At 35.3% G+C, this 25209-nt stretch overlaps 1 protein-coding gene across 1 annotated transcript in view; it reads right to left on the reverse strand.

Annotated features, from left to right (window-relative positions):
* EYS (eyes shut homolog) overlaps positions 1–25209 on the reverse strand; it is a 1254974-nt gene that overhangs the window by 838465 nt on the left and 391300 nt on the right. The window contains 2 exon segments of the mRNA XM_040983150.1: positions 6940–7018; positions 7903–8074. Coding sequence (XP_040839084.1) covers positions 6940–7018; positions 7903–8074 — 251 coding nt within the window.

The raw sequence follows: 25209 nt of genomic DNA on the forward strand, positions 1-25209 counted from the left end.
AAGGAGAGCAATACACAAATGAGTTAGATTCCAGCACTATGATGATTCAACCTGCACTCAAAATGGCATGCCTGGAAACGTACAGGTGCGTTTGAAAGTTACAGAGCACTGACATATGCATTGTGTAATTCTTACAGAAAACTGATTGCTTTGTTGCTTAGTAAATGTGACAGTTATCTTGGTGACTGAGATAGCTGTACTGTCTGAGGGATGTTGCTTGAAAGAAATGTTCCTGTGATTCGTGAACTGACATGAAAAACAGGAAACTTGTCCAAGAGCATAATACCATATATTGCATTTATTTATTTTAAAAACAATGTTATTTTAAAATAGTGAAATAATTCCTTCAAATGATGCCTTGTAGAAACATAAAACATTTATTTTAACTGTTTAAATTTACCTATATAAAGGTAATAGATTTCATGTATTTTGTATATGTTTAAGAACATAATGATACTTCCTAAAATATCTCCTCCTTTCATTCTTAGGTCCCGTTAATATTTGTGATGACAAACTTTCAACTTATTTTATAGTCTCATTTTTAGTCCTCATTCAATAAAGAAAAAAGATCAAAAGAAAACTTAGTTCCTCAGGACTATATTATTCATAAGAGCTATGAATGATAATAAAAACCTCAAAATGCCAATTTCACTTATATATAGATATGATTTTTTTGTGTACATATATATGTGCACACATTTTTCTTTGTACTCAAAATATTAATTACCAAAAATCAGATATTTGTCTTTTACAGGACTAACTTATTTCTTTAAGCATAATGATCTACAATTTTATCCAATTGGTTTGATTATATTCCATTACTTTTTACAGATAAGTAGTATTCTGTGATATATATGTTTGGCATTTTCCTTATTCATCATTAGTTAGTATGCACCTAAGCTGATTCTTATCTTAGTTACTGTTAATTGAGCTGTTATAAAAATGGGAATACATTTAATTCATTCATGTGCTGATTTAATATCCTTTGCAAAAATCCACAGAAGTAGGATGGGAGTATTATATTTTCTATCTGCTTTTAGATTTCTGTGTAAAATCATACATGATTCCAAAATACTTGCACTAGTTTCCATTCCCACCAACACTGTATTAATACCTCGTTGTCCACATTACCACCAGCATTTGTTACCTTTTAATTTTTCTTTCTTTTTAAATACAGATCCAGAAATATTCACCTGCTCAAATATACTTATTTTGATCATTTCAAAGATCTACAGGACTGTAAAATTTTGTGTATTTCTCCATATGCAGTAGAGGCCAATTGGCCTTCTTCTTTGCCTATGCAATTTATGCCCAGTCGTAGGAAGGCAGCACCCAAAGAACAGGGGTTACACATTCAAAGGAATACTGCCTCATTATTTTATTTGTGCATCTTTGTTACTTATTTGAAAGATAGGTTGAGATCACCTATCTGCTCATTCTCTACTCAATTTCTGGAACATCCAGGGTTGGACCTGGCCAAATCCAGGATTACAAAACAATCTGAGTCTCCCAGGTGAGTGGCAAAGATTCAGGTGTTTGAACCATTTCTGTTTCTTGACTTCCTTATATGTTCTGGATACCAATATTTTATCAGATGTATCATGTACAAACACTTTCTCCCATCTTTTGGTTTTCTAAGATGCATTCAACTGGAAGGCATGACTATATATGCAGCCAATGCTAGGCACATGGTTATTTAAAGTGACTTAATGGATTTAAAGGGAGACACATATGTAAATAAAGTAATGTGAATCTATAATATGCCACTTTCATCAACAGACAAATCAAAATTAACAAAGAAAGCACAGAGTCAATCACCAGCATGAGTCAAATGAATATAATTGATATTTACAGGACATTTCATTCTACAATTAGAGAATACACATTCTTTCTTCCACCATGGCATTGAAAATTTTCTAAGATAGGCCATATTATAGCCCATAAACCAAGCCTCAACAAATGTAAAATTTGAAATTATACTATGTATCTTTTCTCACCAAAATGGAATAAAACTGTACGCTAACACTAAAAATGTTAGAAAATATGTAAATACATGGAGGCCAAACAGCACATCTTTAATGAATATTGGGTCACAGATGATATCAAAATGGAAACAAAAAATATTCTAGAAAAAAATGAAGATGACAGTACACTATCAGATCTCATGGGATGCAGCACAACAATATTAAGGCTAAAGTCTTCGGCAATTAGTGCCTGCATCAAGAAACTGGAGGGATACCCAATAAATGATCTACTGACACACCTCATGGAGCTAGTAAAACAAGAAGAAACTACATCTAAGATCAATAAGAGGAAGAAAAAATAAAAATACAAAATTGGGAAAATTGAAACAAAAAAGATTCAAAAGATTAGTAAAAAGTACAGCTTTTTCGAAAAAAAAAAAAAAAACACAAAAATCGATACACCACTAACCGACCCCAAAAATGGAATTGAGAGATCTATTTAAACAAACAAAAAATTGAACTTAAAACATGAGATGCTGGGCCCCACACGGTGGCCTAGAGGCCAAAGTCCTTGCCTTGAATGTGCTGGAATCCCTTATGGGCACCAGTATAATCCTGGCAGCCCTGCTTCTCATCAAGCTCCTTGCTTGTGGCCTGGGAAAGCAGTCAAGGATGGCCCAAAGCCTTGGGACCCTGCACTCGCATGGAAGATCCATAAGAGGCTTCTGGTTCCTGGCTTTAGATTGCTGCAGCATAAAACATTGTGGTCACTTGGGGAGTGAATCATCGGATGGAAGCTGTTCCTCCCTTTCTCTCTCTTCTCTGTATATGTGACTTTGCAATAAAAACAAATAAATATATTTTTTTAAATGAGATGCAACAATAAATACTATAAAAACAAAAGTCCTAAGGAATTACCACAAATAGCTATATATAAACAAATTGGAAAATTTAGAAGAGTAAATTTCTAGGCACAGATCAATAACCATGACAGACTGATCTCAATGCTTCTGAAACATTCAATTGAAAGAAAACAACCCTCCGAAATTCTTTCTGAGGCCATCATCACTTTAAGTCTAAAAACAGATAGAGGATAAGAGAACTATACACCAATATCCTTAACGAACATAAATGCAAGGGGATGATTCACCAAGATTAATTGGAATTTATCTCTGTGTGCATGGATATTTCAATACACACAAATCAATAAATGTGATATATAAACAAATTGAATGAATCAGCATGATTATCTCAATAAACGCAGAAAAGCATTTGATAAAATGCAACATCCTTTTAAGACAAAAATCTGCATACTGGTTGTAGTCATAATGTAGCTCAGCACAATCAAAACAAACATAAAAATGGGGAAAAAATGAACTATATTCAGTTCCATTCATAGAACCAGAAGCATAAATTAAAGCTTTGGGATGATTTGACCATTGTCATGAAAGAACTTGACCATGAAACTTATGAAACATTTAGGAAATAAATGGAAGACATAAAACAGAAAAATCTTCATGCTCAAGTGGTGACTAATAGCTATGTCAAACTCTTGTCCTCCCTAAATTCATAATTTTATCACCAAGAAATCCCATTGTGCAGTCCATGTACACAAGTGGCATGCAGGAAAAAAATACAAATGATAAGCACTCTTCAGAAAACAGTACTAAATCTTGGTAGTAACCTGAGGAAATGTCAATTGAAATAATACTATGACAAATTTTCTGCATTAAATTAACAAACACTTTTTTTAAATGACTAAATAGGATCTAAGATATTGGCATGTTCAAAGTCTCATTAAGTGTATTAGTGTATTGTTTCAACATTTATTTGGAACACTTTGATACTATTAAAAAGATTGAGTCAAGACCCTACGAATTATAACAGAATGGTTCTTAAGATGCACTAAGCGACACAAAATCACTGAGTGATGATGATATTGAGTTCAGTTTCTGTTAAAATGAAAATGCTATAAAACCATCTACAATTATACAGATAGTTTATTAACAATACTTATAATCTCTGAAGTATAGATGAATATGTATTTGTAGAAATACATTATAAATAAAATATTTACTCATATTTTATTTAAAAAGAAGAAAGTGATATTTACACTGTCTAGAAACAAAATTTTAGGGATTTTCACAGGCAAAAACACCAATATCATATGTCATATTTCACAGAATGGCTCATGTAGTCTCCTCTTTAGAATTGATTACTATTAATTGTATTCCATTTCCAACTAAATATAGCTTTTAATATTTATCACCAAAAGCCATAATATCAACAGAAACTTACACTTATTTGATAGACAGAGACCAATAAAGAAAGCTTAGAACCAGACAGGAAATGGACAGCTTGGACTCACACATACCTTACTAGGTAGGACACAAAGATTAATTACTCCTCACTAAGGTATTGAAGATTTCTCTGCACACCCCTCCTAAAACTGTTCTGCCTCAGTTGTTAACATATGCCTTGTTAGAGTTATAAGCTGGTTTGGACTCTCCTAAAATTCACCAATTTCAGTAAAAAGTATGTTTCGATACAATAAACTGCTAAATATAAAAACGAAAGTGCACACGAGACAGCTGAATAGTACCTTATAACCATTCTAAGGTGTATAGCAGCTGGTTGTGTATAAACTAAAATTCATAAGTCAACGAAGTAGTCACAGGATGTGGTTAAGAACTTGCATTTTCTAACACTGGTCACTCAATACCATGTCAGTTAACTCCGTAATGTTATAAATTGTGGTTGATTTTATGAGTTTTCACTGGATGGGATAATATTCTGCCAGCTCTACTTTCAGACCAGAGATGCTCTCCCCAAAACACTGTTGAATTTATCTGGACAATAAGATGCTGGACTCTATGCATGGCACATGCTTGCAATGAAGGAATCTTGACTGTATTTGAACTGTACTACTGTAATAATGTGGAGGAATCTAACATGGGGGGAGGGCTTGGGGAGGGGTTGACGGAATCTCAGAGCCCATGAAACTGTGTCATAAAACGAAATGAAATAAAAAAATAAAGTATGACAAAATGTGCTATTTGATTAACATGAATTATCTCCCTAATTATTTTTTAAAGATTTATTTATTGTTATGATAAAGTCAGATTTACAGAGAAGAGACAAAGAGGAAGCTCCTCCATTCACTAATTCATTTCTGAAGTGGCCATAATGGCCAGAGCTGAGTCTATTTGAAGCCAGGAGCCAGAATATTCTTCTGGGTCTCCCATGTGTATACAGGGTCCCAAGGCTTTGGGCCATCCTCTACTGATTTCCCAGACCTTGAGCAGGGAGCTGGAAGGGAAGTGGAGCAGCTGGGATATGAACTGTTACCCATAGGGGATCCCAGGGCATGCAAGGTAAGAAATTTAGCCTCTAGGCTACTAGGCCAGGCCCCTCCCTAATTCTTAAAGCAATGTACAAGCTAGTTACTGTTGCTGCATCTCATTGGATAATCAAAACTTGATTTCAATATATATATGATTTGCTTAAGAAGACACAGCAGGTAAATAGCAATGTAAGGGTTACATTACTTTTTCCTCAGATGTTTCTGAAGCACATCACTGCTGCTAAAACATTCACTTATTGAGTATTGCTATCTCAGATGCATTCTTATCAAGTGCCTTTTGATGTAGGAACTCTTATTTTTTTTTTAGATGAGGAAAACAGGAAAATGATTTAAATATAACATTCATAATTTTACAATGCCAAAAGCTTATTTTTAGTCCCTATGCTTTTTTCCTTTATCATATCACTGATACTATCAATCAGGACAGATTTGGAGGAGGTTCTTATTAATCCAGAAGGACCTGTGATATATGTAATCACCAAAAATTATTATAATATTCAGGCAAGCACATTGCACATAAAATGCCAAGTGCATTGATCCTACATTTCAGCCTCTAGGAGGCTGGAACAAGATCTCACATTACAGGTGATGCCTGCCTCCTGGCACATCCATCCATTTATTTTCTCCCTTGGATGTCTGGATCATTTTAATTCTGCCTTATCTCTACAGTACTACAGACACTTCTATGACTTTACAATAGTGAAGAGGAGATGAATGTAAAACATAAAACCACCTGAGCTCTTATTGAAAATGGCTACTTTCAGTGCTTAGGACAAGGAAAGTTCCAGGTTGCAGAATGTGGGCAATGAAGGTGGGCAGTAGTCTAATGCTGCAGGTTAAGCTGCAGCTTGTGATGCTGAAAATGCTTATGGAATTGTCCAGTTCAAATCCTAGCCACTCGGCTCTGCTTCCCTTAGAGCTTCTAAATAGTGCGCATGAGAAAGTAGCAGAAGATGATCCATCACATTATTCTGTGTCTTCCTTACAGAAGACATAAATGATTTCAAGGCTCCTGTCCCAACCATTGCAACTATTTGAGGAGTGAACTTACAGACAGAATCTCTGTCCCTTTCTCTCTCTGACTTTGATATAAATTAGAATGTATCTTTTTTTTTTTTTTAAGAAAGAGTAACAAAGAGAAAAGGGATGCTTCACTCCTTAAATGATTATAATGGTCAGGGCTGAGCCAATCTCAAGACAGGAGTCATGAGCCAGGAGCTTTTTCAAGGTCTTTCACACTATCCAACACCCAAGCACTTCAGTCATCTTTTGCTATTTCTCATGTGCATGAGCGGGAAGCTGGAAAAAAAGTGGAACAACCAGGTCAGAAACTGGTTTCCATATGGGATGCTGTCACCACAGGCAGAGGCTTAACCTCACATGCCACAGTGCCAGTCCCAAAAATAAATATTTAAAGACATGAAGGGTTAAGAACGAGAAGATTGATTTGTACTTTTATTTAGAGTAGATGAGGAATTTCCTGCAGAAGAAATATAGCAAGTTTATCTTTTAAAGCTGTTGAGAGAATGGCTTTGAAACCCACAGAAAGTAGTTTGACTTTTAGGAAAGACATCTTTTGTCATGTAAATTTAGTAAAATGATAAAACTTACAGTAATCTTGACCTCGCATCTTGTACTAGTCCATTCTGCTTCACATAAGCATTGATATGCATTAACGAGATCTATGCACCTGAAACAGAATTAAAGTTTCAAATGAGTAGACATTAAAGCACAGCTTCAATGAATCTTTTGCCATTTTAAAATATTCTTTTCTAGTTCAGGTGATAAAAATCCCCACACTCCCATGAGCAATACTACACAGACTCTATTCTTGGTATCTTTGCCTTGAAGGTGACTGGTCTCAAGGAACTGATCAATTTTCATTTTACCATCTTCCCCTTGGCAATGGAAAGAAGGAAAAGTTCTAAAAGATAAAAAGTCTATCTAGGGCTTATGTAGGAAACTGAAGGCAGTTGTGGCCAAACTGAATCCTTAATCCTCTTTTCTTTCTGCTTACAAAGTCAGTGGAAGGACTAGAAAAGAAAAATAATGTAGTTAGCAACATGGTGTATGTATGAATCATGATTCTTTGCCACCTTACTTTAGTTTTGTATAAACTACTATCCTGTTCATGAGTTATATGTTCTGTCAAGTTATACAATATCTTTCATTTACAAAGAGATGTAAGAACTTGTCTACTTGTCAACATATCAAATCCTAAGTGAATGGTGTTATCTCTGCAGAGCAAATAATAGAGATGTTTCATAATCCTACCTGATATTCCAATTAATATAGGCAGTTACCTTTATGTATACTGAGGTCTAATTAATCCACATTTATTGAAAATTACTCTACACTAATGAACAGAAATAAAAGAATTGCAGAGATAATGTATCAGTACATTGCACTAGCTAAAACAGGCAGCAGCTGTCATCTTAAAAGCACTTAGCACTTGCTTCATGAAATAGCATAATTTAAATTAAATTTATCAACTTTCATTGGCATTAAGTTCTAAATATTGTCTGTTAACTAAACTTTCACAGAATTAATAATAGAAAAAATAAAAATAGCTACCTTCCATGTAGGCAGGGATTTGAGAAGCAATCATCTGCATTTGTCTCACAGTGTGTCCCAAAGAACCCACTCTTGCAGTCACAGGTGTAACGGTTAACACCATCAATGCAATCTCCATTGTGCAGACAAGGCTCTGACAGGCATTCATCTATATTTACTTCACAATCACTGCCTATGTTAGGGCAAAAATGGCAAAACAAGGGACCATTAAATGCAAAGCCCAAAAGTGTTTTTTATTTAATTATGGCAATTATTACAGAGAAATCAAGAGACTTTACATATTCTGCTACTATGATGTCCTGTGGCAAAAGAAAACAATTTTCTAGGTTCCAGATCTGCTGGTCTCTGGATTCTCAGACTATTAATTGAACATGAGTGAGTAAAACAAAGCATAAGCTTAACATACTTAGAAGAATTGTGTTAAGTGTGAGGAATTCCTTATGGACAATATTAGTAAAATAATGAATTACATCTGTTGTTATTGTGAATACCAATGTATTGGTTCTTGAGAGTCAAATATGTCTCATCTATGGGAATTATATTTGGAAATTAAATCCCCAAAATTATGTCCTGGTCAGTCTATTAATGGATTCTCTGAAATGTTTACATGTAACATCATTTTGTCTAAAATAGAATTTCCAAGGGCTGAGCAAATCATGTTTATCACCCAACATGTGGCACATCTGGGCTTAACTATGTCCCCAAAAGGTTTTTATTAATGTGATATTACATCAGGGGCACGCTATTTATATAAAGAAAACAACAAAAGAAAAACATAAGCAGAACAAAATAGAAAGTGACAATTGTGTTTCAGTATTAACATGCTTGACATATTAGAAAGACAGAGAGGATCATTATGCAGTGGTCAGTCTAATCCCCTCACCACGTGTCTGTACCGTCCATCTACTAACGAAAAGTTCTACTGATTGAGCATTTACTCATGTGTGAGGCCCTGTGGCAGAGGCATGGTAACTCAGTTAATGTTCATCAGAACTGCAGGCAGATCTCATTAACCTCACTCACTCATGATTAAATAAAGACTCGGTTTAAGTGATGCTCCTATATCATATAACACTAGATCAAGATTCAAATCACATTCGTCTGACTTGTGCTCTTAATCACTGCTCTGAATTACTTACTGTGCAACTGCTATGATATGTGCTTAAGTTGCAATGCTGAATAACACTACAGACCCCAATAGGTAAGTGTAACTCACAGACAAGGAACTAAATTTCTAATTGAGAATGAAGATAACTACTTCAATTATTAGAATGATGAACATAGCAACATAATAAGTAATACATGGAACCCTGCCTATGTGCCAGAAACACTAAATCTCAGAGGTTTAAATCACAGACTATTTCTTACTCACACTCAACGACAAGGGTAATTTACTGATCCACTTTACATTGTCTACTCCTGGACATAAGTTAATGGCTCATAGACTATCTGGGACAGTGCATCATCATTTATAATCAGAAACTCACATTTCTCATTCCACTTAGGTAAGGCATGAACATCTGATCTGGATTGGACTATTAAATGTAGTGGACCACACTGAATTACACAGAATGAAAAGAATGTCCCCCACCCAGGAACATTAGATGGTTTATTATATATTTGGCACCGTGTACATTCAAAGAGAATTTAAATGACAAAAGGTATGGGTCTGGAGGTCCACCTGCACAGTGGGTGTGGGTTTCGTGAGTCCCAGGGATGGAAGTTCTGGCAGAGCTGGAGTCACCTGTTCAGGGTCCTGGGGCCATGTCCAAGGTGGGTGTCAGGTTCATGAGCTCTGGAGGCAGAGAACCCTGCTTCCCCCATTATCTCTCCCCTTCCCCCAGAGAGAAGAAGAGATAGAGAATTTGGAGACAATGATTTCATCCACTTTCTCCTAACACTCAATCTTTCCCGCCCTGATCAGCCATGTAACTATCATCAAAAGTTTTTTGTTTTGTTTTTTTTTTTTTTCAAAAAGGTACTGCCTCACTTTTAACAAAAGAAACCCTCTTTCTTGTGTAAGCAGGTCAGCAGGCAGGCTCCTGCAGCCACAGCTCCTCCTCGCCCTGTCCCTACCACAGTCCATCTGGTTCCCAGGTACTCATGCAGTTGGTTGTAAACTCTTCCAGGAGCTGCATTACTGATAACTTTTCTGGATAAAAAGAAACAAAAAAACTTAAAAAAAAAATCAAAACCAAAATATAAAGGGAAGAAGAAAATTATGCCATTTTTATTTGAAAATTATGCCATTTTTTATTTTTAGAATTTGTCCATTTTTACTGTGGGTCAACCCCTGATATTTTACCAAAAATAATAATGTCTTTGCTGAGGAGAGTGAGAGCTATACCCTCAGAACACAGATAAAACCCGCAGAATCATCTCTAATTCAACTTTTTCTGTGATGTTTCTGTTCCCTGAAACTTTTCACACTGATTTCTGTTCATTTGAATTGGAAATGTTTGTTATAACAAAAAAAGAAAAAAAAAATGACCTTCAATCAATCATTTTGGATCTGACCTAGTGCCACACAAGCTAACTTTTTTTTTCTTTTTTAAAAATTTATTTATTTTTATTGGAATGTCAGATATACTGAGAGGAAGATCTTCCATCCGATGGTTCACTCCTCAAGCGGCCGCAATGGCTGGAACCAAGCCAATCAGAAGCTGGGAGCTTCTTCCAGGTCTCCCACATGGTTATGGAGTTCCAAAGCTTTGGGTCATCCTTGACTAGTTTCCCAGGCCACAAACAGGGAGCTGGAAGGGAAGTGGGGCTGCTGGGATTAAAACTGGTGTTCATATGGGATCCTGGTGCGTTCAATGCGAGTTTATCATACTGGGCTATCACACTGGGCCCAAAGCAAGCTAATCTTAAAGATGCAATGTTAGCATCCCATATGGGCACCAGTTTTACTTCCAGATGCATCACTTCTGATCCAGCTCTACTGATGGCCTATGAAGGCAGCATAGATGTCCAAAGTCCTGCACTCCATATGGAAGACACTGAAAAGATTGTGGCTCCCAGCGTTGGATTAGTCTAGCTCTAGCTATTGTGAACTTTAGGCAAGTGAAACATCAGATCTAAGGTTGATCTTTCTCTCTTTATAGCTGACTCTTAATAAATAGATCATTACAGAAAATAAATCATTTTCAAGAATGTATATGCACATCATATTTGTTTTATTTTTCCTTAGAAATCCAGGATTCTTCCCCAAAAGAAGTTATTTGGGAACCTGGAAAAATGTTGGTCTTTTCAATGATGAAAATCATCATAATGGTGAAAATAACATGATGGTGACCTTGCTAAAGTGCATGAGTATAAAGCTTATCATGCCTGTGCAGCCCAGAGAAAACATTCAATGACAGCTTTACTCTTTCCCACCTCCAAAGAGAGAAATTTCCATGATAAACAAAAAGAAGTAATGTGTAAGTTACTAGATTTCAGGTCAAAATTATGTTCTACACAACCTATTGAATCTTATGCAAACATAGAATTCTTCATGTGTGTACAATGGATCAAAGTCTCTGTAATATGGGGCTGGATTTGGATGGAACAGATTAAGCAACCAACTGTGGTGCTAGTAATTAACAACCAAGCACTGCTTCAAGCCCAAAATACTCCAAGTGCAGTCAAAATCCTCTAATGTGCCTAGAAAGCAGTAGAAGGCAACCAAAACCTTGAACCCCTCGTACTTCTGTGGGAATCCAGATGCTGCTGACTTTCACCTGGTACGCCCTTGTCATTGTGGGCATTGGGCGGTGAACAAGCAGATGAAAGTGCACGCACGCTCTCTCCCTCTCTCCCTCTCCCTCTCTCTCTGTAGTTGCAAAATTAATGTACCTGATTTTATTAAAATCACAGATAGTTTTTTTCTGTTTATTTCGAATCATTTCCTTTGACTTTTTTATGCTTTTAAATGACTACTGTTTCAAAAACATTTTTTAATGCCTTAATATCACCCTGTGTATTGGACCTTTCTATACTGGGATTAAAGTTTTTTTTTTCCAAAGACAATGAAGCTTATAGACTTAGAGATGTGTTCAATAAAACACTTATTCACCAACAATAATATAGTGGAAAGTATATGTATAGAATCAAGTATTACATTTGCCAGTAATTCTTCCCCAATCATCTCTGTATACTATCATTCATCTTGACTCTAATTTACCTTCCTTTTTCCATATTTTCTCCCCATATCTTCTTCAACTAACTTTCCACTTGTCAGTCTTACAATTTGGAAGCTTTCCAAAGTTACTATCCTGATTCATAATGCTTTTCTTTTTCACATATGATATCCTTACAAAACATGGACTCCTTGCCACCTCCTAAATTAAATGTAGCTTCTAAAGTTTAAGATTTAATCCTCTAGGTCAATTTAATCTGCCTTTCTACTTCTATGATGCTATCAACTACTCTAATCCCTTGTTTTAAAATCTGATTGTAAAATAGAATCACCTATGGTGGTTTAAAAATATAAAATGCTGAATCCGTCTCTGAGGAATAGGTCTGACAAACCATATTTTAAAAAATAATTTCTTAGATGATGGGCAAGCATAGCTCTGAACTTTGCTGCTTTCATCCAACTAGAGTAGAATTAAGTTCAATAAATTTTCCCGTATCTACGTTTGCTGCTGCTAGATCTACTTGAAATGTTACTTTCAAACCTCTGTTGGTATGGGACCTGTTTCTATTCAAAGTATTACTAAAACTATAAATAATTTTTAAACCCCTTTGATATCTTCTACTTAAATATAGTTAGCAAAGAATTTGGCACAGTGGTTAAAGTGCCTCATGAACCACTGTCATCCCATACTAGAGTGCCTAGCTTTTAGTCATTACTCTAGTTTCTATGTCAAGTTTTTGTTAATGTTCCCCCAGGGTCACAGCAGATAATAGCTCAGCATTTGAATTCTTATAATTAAAATGAAAACTCTGGGTTAAATAACCAGCTTGTTGGTTCAGTCTGACTCAGGATTGAATAATATCTTTTTGGGGGGGGGGTGGAGAAGACATCAGCAAACGTTAGATCTCTCTCTCTACTTTTCCATTTCTGTCTCTTGATCTATTTCTGTGCCTTTCAAATAAATAAAGCTGGAGTTGGGCGGGGGGATAGTGGTTGGAAAACAGCAAACATTTTTTAGCAGAGTTGTTTTTAGAGTATTTTTAAATTATTGCCTTATCTTCTATACTTGAACATCATTTGTTTGAAACCAGAGTTCCTTACTTTGTATTTTGCCTCACGCAAATGCAATTTTTAATGAAGTCTGTGATTGAAATAATCTGCGTATCTAACACTAACTATCCAATTTGTGACAGTATAGAATATATGATTGCAATTTACAAAATATAATATTAATGAATTATCTAAATTATCATGGGCATAAAAACTATCCATGGATTTAAGAAGTGATGCCTTTGAAAAATTTATATTTTTACTTTTCCTTATTTTGAATTATTAATAGAACAAAGATTCTTAAGAGCAAAATGAAAAATTTACCCTGAAATATTTTATTACCAGCAATAATTAAATTAAAAAAATTAATCATCATAAAAAATGTTTCTGTCACAGCCCAGGTAAAAAAAAGTGGTACCAGTAAAGGCTAGATCTCCTGTATCATTTTTGAGATGAAAATAACCTGTCCATAACCTTGAGTTCTTGGAGAGTCCAAGAAGGTAAGAGTACTTATCACAAGACAATCTGTTATTCCAGGATCAAGTTTTTACTCAAGAGAAGTTAAAATTTTGATCAGAAAAAAATGTTGATAGTAAATAAATTGCAAGTAATGTATATATAATAATAATATACATGCTATATATAAAATATTTAATAAAATGGGTGATAGTATGTGTTAGATACAGTAAAATAGACATATAGGAATGGTAAACATTCAGTTAATAACCATTTCTGCAAATATCATCATTGTTTGGTAAGATTACATGAGAGTATTGTGTAACACATGACTACACTTTCACAGCTCAAGGTAATTTTACTGATGCTTTATTTTTCTGTCTACAAATATCCAGGACTAGATAAAAGGTTTTAAAAATTATTTAAGTAATCATTGGACCTTTGGCCAAGGAAGAATATAAACATATGACAATAAAATGATAGTAATAATAAAGATGTTAATTTAGACCTTCTCAGAATTCCACATCTCTATAATGAAAATAATACAGGAAACGCCTCAATATCAGGCCGTAATTAAATGAAGACTTGGTTCTCTCTAGATTTCCTTACCACAAGAATATGGCTTGCCACTAGAGGGCTTCATCATTTACAGAAAACAAGTCATGGAGGCAGTTACTGTGTCACTAGAAGCAAGTTTTGAAGAAGACATTTTAAAAATTGCACAAAATCGCTACAACAGGGACAACAGTATTCTGATCCACATTATTGTTTTAGGTTAAATTTAATGAGACACTTATTTTTATTTGAAAGACAGATTATAGAAAGGAGTGTAAAATATTTGCCACCTGCTGGTTCACTCCCCCAAATGGCTGTAATGGGCAGAGCTAAGCCAATCCAAAATCAGGAGCCTGGAGTTTTTCTGGGTTACCCACGTGGGCTCAGGGCCCCAAGGACTTTGGGCCACCCTCTGCTGCTTTCCTAAGTCACAAACAGGGAGGTGGATCAAAAGTGGAACAGCCAGGACCCAACCCAGGGCCCAGATGGGATGCTGGCGACACAGGTGTAGGGGTAGCCTGATACGCCATCATGCCTGACACAGAAAATTTTACAATATTGAAACATGTCATTTATCTATTCTAACCACAAGAGAGTAAAAACAGAAAGAAAACACAAGAATAAATGGGATTTAGATAAATGTATATGAATTGAACACCAAGTTCCTGAACAACCAGAGGAATTTTAAAACATGGGGAAAAAACTGAAACAAATGAAGCAAGTTGTTTTCACCCAAAACCTTGAGGTACAGAAGTAGAAATAACAGGGACAGTGATAGCCTTAAGCACCTGCAGTAAGAAGAAGGAAAAATTCAAGGAAACAATCTAGACATATATTTTCAAGGATCCAGAAGTTGAAGAATAAAACAAACACAAATATTATTTGATAAAAAAAAAAAAGAATATGGACAAAAGCAGTGAAATTGAGACTCAAAAAAAAAAAAAAAAAACCCCAAGAAAGAAAAACCAAAACCTCATGGGCTGGTCTTGTGGCATAGTGGGTAAAGCTGCTGTCTACATTTCCAGCATCTTTTTACATATAGATTGTGTCCCAGTTACTCAAACTCTGACCTAGATCCCTCCTAATAGCCAGAGAAAAGCACCAGAGGATAATCCAAAAGGATGGGCCCCTGCCACACTCGCAAGAGACCAGGATCAAGCTCTGAGCTGTTTGGTTTACTCTGTATAGGCTTGGATACTGCAGCTATCCATAAGTGAGACAGCAGATGGAAGATCTTGTTCTTTATGTCTCCCTCTGTAACCGATTTTCAAAACAAACAAATCAAAATTTTAAAAACCACACATAAAGTAGCATATTACGAATTTTTGAAAAAAGTTAGTGTCTGTACTCATATACCTATAGAGAGTACAATTACATATAAAAACTAAGAACAGCCTGATGACATGCAACAGGACCAAAGCAGTGACTGGAAGTGTCCCGTGGTTGAATCGCCTGATGATTTCACAACTAAAATGTATGAAACATTTCAAGGATTAGCTCCAATTTTTCTGAGGCAATTCAATATTTGAAAAGATTACAGCAATGTCAGATGAGTCCAGGTCAATCAAAACTGTTTCACACACTAGTTTCACTAGGTTAGAAATTTAATATTATATAAAATCAGAAAATAATTGTTTTTAAGAGCCAATATTTGCTACAATGATAATTATCCATAGATGAAATATATCTTGAAGACTAGATATCTTACTTTTGCTATTTAAGGTAAAGTAAATTTAACAGACCTAAAACTGTATGCTTGGAAGCTGACAAATATGGAATTATTTTCGAGTTCTGAAGCTGTGAACAAATTTGTGATAGTTTTTGCAATATATGTTTTTCTAATTTCTGACAATTTTATCAAAAAACTAGAGATCAATTACCAACTCATATTTTTACTTGTTCCTTTGAATGAGTGCTAAACCATGATGCGGATAAAATGTAAAGATTTAATGTGCCTTCTAGCTTCAAGTTACATATACACACATTCTCATATAAAAACCAATTAAGATTCATTGAGTCAATGGAACACATCCTATTGTCAAGATACACTGAACAGCTCCATTGAGGGGAGTAGAGATGCCTACTACAACATATCTTTACTTCCTGGTCTGCTCATTTCCACTTTACCTAGCATTAACTTTCACAACATCCCGTATTGTAGTACATGTGTTTGATACCTGAATTTTGCTGCCAACTTTCTGATAATGCAGTCTCTAGGAGGCAGATAGGATGGCTTAAGAAATTAGCCCCCTACCACCTGCTTGGAACATTTTGATAAGAGGGTTTTCAGGATCCTATTTCAGCTGCTGTACTTTCTTAGGAAGCAAGCCAGTGAATGGCAGTGTGACCAAATATCCTCATGACAGTCATTGAAAAACATCTTTTTACTATTATGAACACTACTGGCTGTTTAAAAGGGGGGGATATGTTTATTTACTTAAATGGCATAATGACAGAGGGAGGGGGGAAATGAAAAGAGGAAGAGGAAGGTATAAAAGGGAGAGACCATCCTTTGACTGTTTCACTTCCAAGTAATGGTAAAAGCCAGGGCTGAGTTAGCCCTGAGGCAGGAGCCAAGAATTCCAGTATGGATCACCCACATTGGTGAAAAGGGTCCAACTACTTAGGCCATCCTCCTTTCCATCCTAAATGAACTAACCAGAAGTTGGAATGGAGGTGGAGGAAGGCGTCCATCCCAGGCTCTTTGTATGGGATGTGAGTATCACAACTGACCTGTCTGTCACATATCAGCCTGCTAATGAAGAATTGTATGCATACATATATCATTATACAAAGCACAACACTTAACTTCACTAGTGTTTGCCTCTCTATCAGGCAGTGATATAAATATTAACATAGTGAGGCATATTTTTTCTAAATTCACATCAAAGACTATTTTAAACATAACCAATGGTGATGAAGATACATCAAAGGGTCACACATTTGCATTTTGGATTGATCTGAACATTCCAAAGAAAAAGGAATTAACATTCAGTCAGCATTCAGAGAAGCCTAGCAAACATTTAATGTGGTAAGAGATGTATATGCAAATGCATTCTCTGTAAAATTCCACACTACAAACTTATTCCAAGGAAATTATGACTATTTTGGTATTTTGATCAAAACAATAAATTATAAAACATGATAATTTCATATATTTGATACCTAGTACTTTTATTTCTTATCCATGTAATGAAATTTTAGACAGCTATTTAAACTTATTATATCTTGCTTTTTAATAAGAACACATTTCGGTGCATTAAATTCTCATTTATTGAATAGAATATTTTGATATTATTTACATATAACCATCTTGCTTCAAATTATTACTCTGATTTCTTATAGCACTATTGGAATATATGCTTATTTTAGCTCATATTTATTAATATATTATAGACACATCTATTAATTTGAATGTGTATGTGGTATCTGATTTTATGTTGTATAAATACAGTATAAACTAGGACTTGGATTTGAATCTGTTATAGTCAGTTTTGTTTTGTTTTGTTTTTTAAAGATTTATTTATTTTATTACAAAGTCAGATATACAGAGAGGAGGAGAGACAGAGAGGAAGATCTTCCATCTGATGATTCACTCCCCAAGTGAGCGCAATGGCCTGTGCTGTGCCAATCCGAAGCCAGGAGCCAGGAACCTCTTCCAGGTGGAGACCACATGGGTGCAGGGTCCCAAAGCTTTGGGCTGTCCTCTACTGCTTTCCCAGGCCTCAGGCAGGGAGCTGGATGGGAAGTGGAGCTGCCAGGATTAGAACCGGCACCTATAAGGGATGCCGGTGCGTTCAAGGTGAGGACTTTAGCTGCTAGGCCACGGTGCAGGCCCCAGTTTTGTTTTTTAAGAGGGAAATTCAGAGACACACATGTTTTTTAAAACTTCATTGTGTTGAGTCCTGTTTTTAACGATCTTTATTTATTTTAAAAATTTACTCTTACCTGACATCTTTCCAGTTTCCTTATATGTTTTGTTGTCATATATTTTCACTAATGTGTACAATTATGGAAGGCAAATATTTGATCTTTCATTTTTGAGCCAAAGTGTGGGATATCTTAGAATTTCTTAATGAACTGATGAGTTTATGGCTTAGCATTCAAATACCTAATTGTTAACTGCACTACATAGCTGAAATCATTTAAGCTTTCTTCATATTATGAATAAAGTAATTGAATATTGGTGTAATTCTAAAAATACAGAAGTCAAATAAAGAGTATCATATTGAATACTATTGTTTCATTACCTTTGTTAACATGTCACTTAAATTTAGAGGTCAGAATCATGGCACAGTTGATTAAACTTTTGTTTGCAATGTAGGCATCCCATACTAGAACACCGCTTTTAAGTTCCAGCTACTCTGTTTGTGATCCACCTCCCTGCTAACACATCTGTGAAGGTAAAGGTGGATAACTCAAGTACCTGGGCGCCTCAGTCAACAGTGTGCGAGACCAGCATGGAGCTCCTAGCTTCTGGCTTTGCGGCCATAACTCAAGGGGTGTGTTACAATAAATGGCTTCTCTCTGTTGCTCTGTCTATGCAATAAAAAAAAGGATTTAAACGAACAAATTCCTAAAATATAAAAAGAAGGTGGGTCATTATGTTAACAGCGGCTTAAGTTGCCTCTTGTGACACCTGTATCCCGTGCTCAAGTGCCTGTTTAAGTCCTGACTGCTCTGCTTCCAGCCCTGCTCCCTATTCATGTGCCTGGGAAGCACTGGATTACGGTGAAGTACCTAGAGTTTCTACAACCCAAATGGAAGGCACTGATGGATTTCTTGGCTCCCACTTTCAGCCTGTGTCAGTTCTGTTGGGAGTGAACCTGAAGATGGAAGAACACATACCCTCTCAAAACCAAAAATAAATAAATACATAAGTCCATAAAAAGAAATAAAACAAAGCAAAAAACTTTAGACTGAATATTCATGTCATTTTCTAAAACTCTTACTATGCCTTTTACTATTCAACCAAAACAGATAAATAAGTATGCTTCTCAACAACAATACTACCGTAAATCTGAATATGCCTTGAATTCCTGAACATGTTGATTTTCGATTCCTGACACCACTGATGAAATGAGTTTCATTTACATTATCCAATCCCTTATCACAGCAATTGTTGAAAATAAGAGAAACAACAACAAAAAGTCATGAAGATTTTAACTTTTCTGAAGTGGTTTTAGTCAGAAAAAAACTTTTAAGTAAACAGAAGATATAAGAATAGGTAACCATACTTCATTTAACTTTTTACAGAAATACAAGTCAAAATGTAGGATGCAAAGACCGAGACCAACTTATGAGAACAGTAACAACAACAACAACAAAAGAACAGCTAGCATTCCTGCCAAGCCTAATGTTAATCTGTAACATTTTTGCATCAATTCCATCTAATTTGAAGATCTGGGACCAGAAACCTATAAGAAAATCTCTCTGGGAAACTGGCTTGTTCTTCATAAATTCTTATCCTAAAAGATGCCAGTTCTGGTTAAATTGTACCAGAGTACACGCAGTATCTGTAGGTTTGAAAATAGAGTTAGAATTCCTAGTACTAGATATTATTTGTTTTAAACATTTTAAGGGTTTTGACAGAAAGAAATGATTGAAAACCATATGACGATTGCACAATGAATTCCTATATTCTCTAACAAACCACACAAACACACTTGCATATAAAAATACTCTCATTTTCCAGGTCAATGTCAGTGACATTAGTAGACTTAACCTTCCAATGAACTTCCTATGGGTATGCATGAAATTTTAAAATGAGTTCAGTTTTTTCCCTTATAATGATCCACTTAACTTTTTTTCTGTTTAATGCTTAGTTAGCTTTGAATGTACATGTAGTCTCTTTATTATTATTATTTTACAAAAAAAAGTATAAGCAACTAGGAGGAGCTACAGCTCCATGGTAAATTGTGAGAATTTCAATACAAAAATGCTGAGAAATTTCTACGAAATATAGAAGCTAAGGGGCCAGCTTAATTTTATCTCTTTCCTGGGTCTTACTAATTATAAATTCTATCTGTAGTACAAATTCTATCATTATTCTTAATGATTAACATCTTGTAATTAAAAACATTTTGCTACGCTTTTAGACCTGCTCTTATTTCTGCTGCATTGATCCAAAGAAATCATATTGAATTAATTTTAAATTAATACAAATAAAATGAAAACCTATTATTTCATTTTGAAAAGTTAGATTGGATACATAAATTTCATTAGTCATTAAGTAATTGCCAATTCCACCATTAACAAAAGGATGTTTTTAGATCCAGCTTGACAAAATTCCCAAAAGTAACTCAACTTTTTATGCTTAGAGAATTTCAGTATAGCACTTTCATTTTATTCAACTCGTTTCTGCTACTATTTATTTGCACTACAAATACAGATATATTATAAAGAACACATCACTCAGAATTTTCCTTCTCAATTTTTGTGCCACATACGAAATAATAATGAGTAGTGATTTCAACTTTCTAAGCTTTCATCTCTTCTGATAGATTTTTGTTTTGAAAAGTCTAGGCAGGATTAAAATTCCATCCTAAGTATTTTGTGGCTCTAATTGTTAGCTGCTATTGTTTTTTTTTTTTAAAAAAGATTTATTTATTTTTATTACAACGTCAGATATACAGAGAGGAGGAGAGACAGAGGGGAAGATCTTCTGTCTGATGATTCACTCCCCAAGTGACCGCAAAAGCCGGTACTGTGCCGATCCGAAGCCAGGAACCAGGAACTTCTTTCAGGTCTCCCACATGGGTGCAGGGTCCCAAGGCTTTGAACTGTCCTCGACTGCTTTCCCGGGCCACAGGCAGGGAGCTGGATGGGAAGTGGGGCTGCCAGTATTAGAACTAGCGCCCATATGGGATCCCAGCGCGTGCAAGGTGAGGACTTTAGCTGCTAGGCCAAGCTGCCTGGCCCTGTTTTTTTATTTGTCCAAAAATTGTCCTGAAAAGACTCCAGTCTTACCAAAGGTTCAGGTCATTCTCACTCATGAAAGCCCCTCCTCGAATGCCATGGCAGGAGGTGTCTGTCTTTAATAGCTCTTGCTCTGGCTCATTGCATTGTCTGAGTGGAATTTCTTTCACATGAGACAAGAACCAACGTGGCCTCTGTCCTTTGTGCCAATTTACCAGTAGCTGTAATACTCAGTTTTAAGTATTTTCTCACAAAGTACATATGTCTTCTTTCCATGCAGAATATCTGTTTTTATTATTTAAGTTTGTCTGAAATGTTTGTTTTATATATATACTTAGTTCCAATTAATTCTAAATGATGCTGTTAGAATTATTCTTGATTTTTAACCTGTGATAATATCAGGCAATTCTCCAAGACAAGCTCATCTTTTTCTCTTTTGGACACTCTTAAATAAACAGTGGAAAGGAAACAGGCAAACTTCTCTTCCCCTTTTGCAATAGCAATAATTTAAATTTAGCTGCTTTACAAACTTACAGCAACCACCAGGCACTATTTATTGTTAATCACATGTAACTTTTAATTTCCTCCTCAAATAATTTTTAGATCACCACTATTATAGTTATCAACTTCCTAGCCATTAGACATAGATAAGCCACATATGTATTCAGTATTCTAAATTTGCTCTCTGTAATATAATCATATCTTCAAGATTATAAATTCATTCTATGTTCTTAATTCTTTCTATTCTATTGAATAGAAATTATTGTTTTCCTTGATTCTCTAAGAACACATGTTGATCTTAATTCTTTCTTCTTCAATGCATAACTATCGCTCACTTTTTCCATTCTAAGGTCCTTCTATATCATTCCTTCTTTCTGTCAATGTCCTTGGAACATCTTAACTTCATTTCTTTTATATAGAGTAACCTGAAAATATTTATCTGTTACCATTTCTCATTTTAAGCTTCAGATTCATTTTAAAAATAGATTAATTCATGTAAAAGTCTTATTAATTTCTTTACGTGAAGGGTAGATAGATGAGGGGGAGACCAGGAGAGGGAGAGACTTCTTTCCCAAACGGCTATGAGTGTCAATGGTGGGAGCCAGAGTGGTTTTCCAAGTGGTTGGAAAAACCACAATACTTACCCAATCGCTGAGCCATCACTGCTGCCACTGAGAGTGTGCATTATAAGAAACTGGAGTCAGAAGCCTAACCTACGGTATCTACCGTAGTCACTCCAATGTGGAAAGTGAGCATTCTAATGGTGCCGTAACTGTGATGCTAAATGTCCTTTATAATTTTTGAATAACATGCTATACTTGCATCAGTTTTTAGGGTACAACACAATATTTCAATACCTTATTTGCACCATAAACTGAATAAAGAAGGCATGGAGCCTTTCTATTTCCTTATCCTATTTTTATGTTTGGAGCCTATGAGCTTCTCACTTCCAATTCATTATAGAGTGTATAATACATTATCATATAGCAATTAAATTTACTTCTTCCTTTTCTAAGCTCTCTGTGTAAATTGTACATGGATAAAACTACAGAAATGTTTGAGGCTGGCACTCTGGGTCAACAGGCTAATCTTCCACATTCAAGTACTAACATTCCTTTTGGCACCAGTTCATGTCGTGACTGCCCCGATTCTAATCCAGTACCCTACTAAGAACCCAGGAGGACCATGGAGGGTGGCTAAGTGCTAGGGACCCTGCATCCACATGGGAGACCTGGAAGAAGCTCCTGGCTCCTGAATTCAGATCAGCTTAGTTCTGGTCATTGCAGCCATTTGGGGAGTGAACCATGGGATGGCAGATTTTTCTGTTTCCCCTTTTCTCTATAAATCTTTCAAATAAAAATAAGCAAAACTTAAAAAAAAAAACAAGAGAAATATGGGCAACTTCTGATCTGTTTTCAACTCTGCAGCATCAGGTACCTGTCCATCCCCCTAGTCCATAGCAGGCTGTTATTAAATCTTAAAGTTCACCCAAGAGACTCCATTGCTCTTTTTCACTCATGCTTCACAGAATTTACAAGTCAATCATTTTCAGAGGTGGTTCCCACAAAACCCATTCCTTACAAAGGTTTTCAGTAACTCTCTGTTGCCAAAACTCAAAAAGAATTCACATTTGTCATTTCTGAATAGAACTAAAAAAGTAATTCAAAACATCTCCTACAATTAAAGAGCTTTCTGGGAGAAAAATAAAAATAGAAATAAAATCATGAAGCTAAATATCTCAAGCCTTTCATTCAAGCATTTTTATGGTGAAGCAATAGTTCAGGGTTGTGTGCTTTGAATGGAGATTAAAGATCAGTGAAGGTCACTGAGTGTTCAGGCTACTTCAGGAATTCAGTACTATTCCATTCTCTGAAGTATGGGGAAACTGAGGTTGTGTTAATCACAGAACAGGATGCCTGGGCAGTCAAGCTGCGACTGTAGTTCAGTAAGCTTTGGCTAGATATTTTGAGTTCAGCAAGCAGTGTGGAGAGGAACAATTAGGGCTAAGCTCCTGCAGGGCTAGGAAGAAAAATTTGAAACATACTGAAGACTTCACAGTTTGAATTCATAGCTGATATATAAAACACAATAGAATATTATCCTCAGAATAAACACAAAAGCATGTCTAGGCTTACTGATAGCTATGTATTCTCAAGGCGATTTTAAACTCACACTTCAGTGAAAATAATTCTTACAAACTGAATTGCAGTATCACCTTTGCCTTTAACATTAATGCAATTAAGTTAAAGGCTTTTAAATCCAGAAATGCAGTGTGTTTCAAAGTATTTAATTTTCTATATTCAACTGGTATAAATAAGTTACAGTTTTCTACTGCTTAACTCAGAAAAGCAGAAGTTCATGGGGTGCTTAAATTTTATATGTTAACTTGACTGGATCTCAGGAAGCCCAGATACTAGGCTTAACATTATTTCTGGGTTTATCTATAAGAAGGGTTTTTTTTTCTGCCAACACTTACATTTAAATCAATAGATTGAGCAAAGTAGATCACACTCCCCATTGTGTGTGGACATCATTAAGTCTAGTGAGGGCCTAAAAGAAAAGTCAGAGTAAGAGTGGATATCCATTCTCTACCTTTGATCACAGCATTAGATTTACTCCTCTGCTTAGACTCAGATTGCAATTTATTCTTAATCTACATTTCTCATCATTTATTATATCACCAACTTTTTTCTCATTTTTCAAAAAGTTTATTACAAAGTATATCTTTTAATTCCATTTCTGAATGGATTTTTGAAACTACATTATATACAGATACACACACAAGAAGGTTTTCAAAAGATTTATGGAAAATATTATATATGGATTTCAATCATTTTTGCATCAGGTAAAATTATTTTTCTATCTGTTCATGGTTACATAGATACAAATCTACTTAAATATTTAAGCATGTAAATATTTCCCAGTATAAATATTAATATCAAAAATTAAATTATAAAAAATTCTGTTAAATGTGGTAACTAACTTAATGATCATAATGCTAAATAAATACTTACCTTAAGTAATTAATATTGACTGACTTTTATTTTAGATCCTGAGCTTCCATTTTCTATTAAAGAGAAAAGTTTAGGACAGTCTGTCCATCCATAAATCTTTATATTCTATATCCAATTTAACTAAAACACTATCATTTTAATCCATTAGGCTCAATTTACTAACCCAAATTTTACTATGTGTCAGTGTCTGTAGCTGAGCACCTATAAAGTACCTTGAGTATAGATGCTAGCGATCATCAGACCCCAGTCTTCCAAGTTCCCTCTTCTAACTTAACTTGAAGTCTCCTTGCTCTGCTCTTGTGAATATGCATGAACTCCTTGCTAAAATTAATTAGCTGAATTGAGGGAGTGATGCAGCAGACCCTAGAAGTCCATAATAATTCACCCTACAATTTCCTAGTCACAAAACATGTGGGGTTATTTGCTTCCTCAATAGACAAAATATTATATTTGGTCTTCTTTTGAGGGCTTCCTTTTACTGGAACTCCAGGTCCAGACCTTAATGTGATTACAACCTATGTGCAATTCACACACTGAATCCCATTTTACCATCATCAGAGTCCTATAAATGACAGGATATTGTTAATCAACAGAATGAGTCAGGAGCACTGATAAACAACCAAGTACATTCATATATCTTGGCTTTCAAACTACTAGCACCTACAGTCCTTAATTTTTGAAATTCTAGCTGGT

This window comes from Ochotona curzoniae, unplaced genomic scaffold (assembly GCF_017591425.1).
Source record: "Ochotona curzoniae isolate NIBS_2020 unplaced genomic scaffold, NIBS_Ocur_1.0 contig_3819, whole genome shotgun sequence".
Lineage (NCBI taxonomy): Eukaryota > Metazoa > Chordata > Mammalia > Lagomorpha > Ochotonidae > Ochotona > Ochotona curzoniae.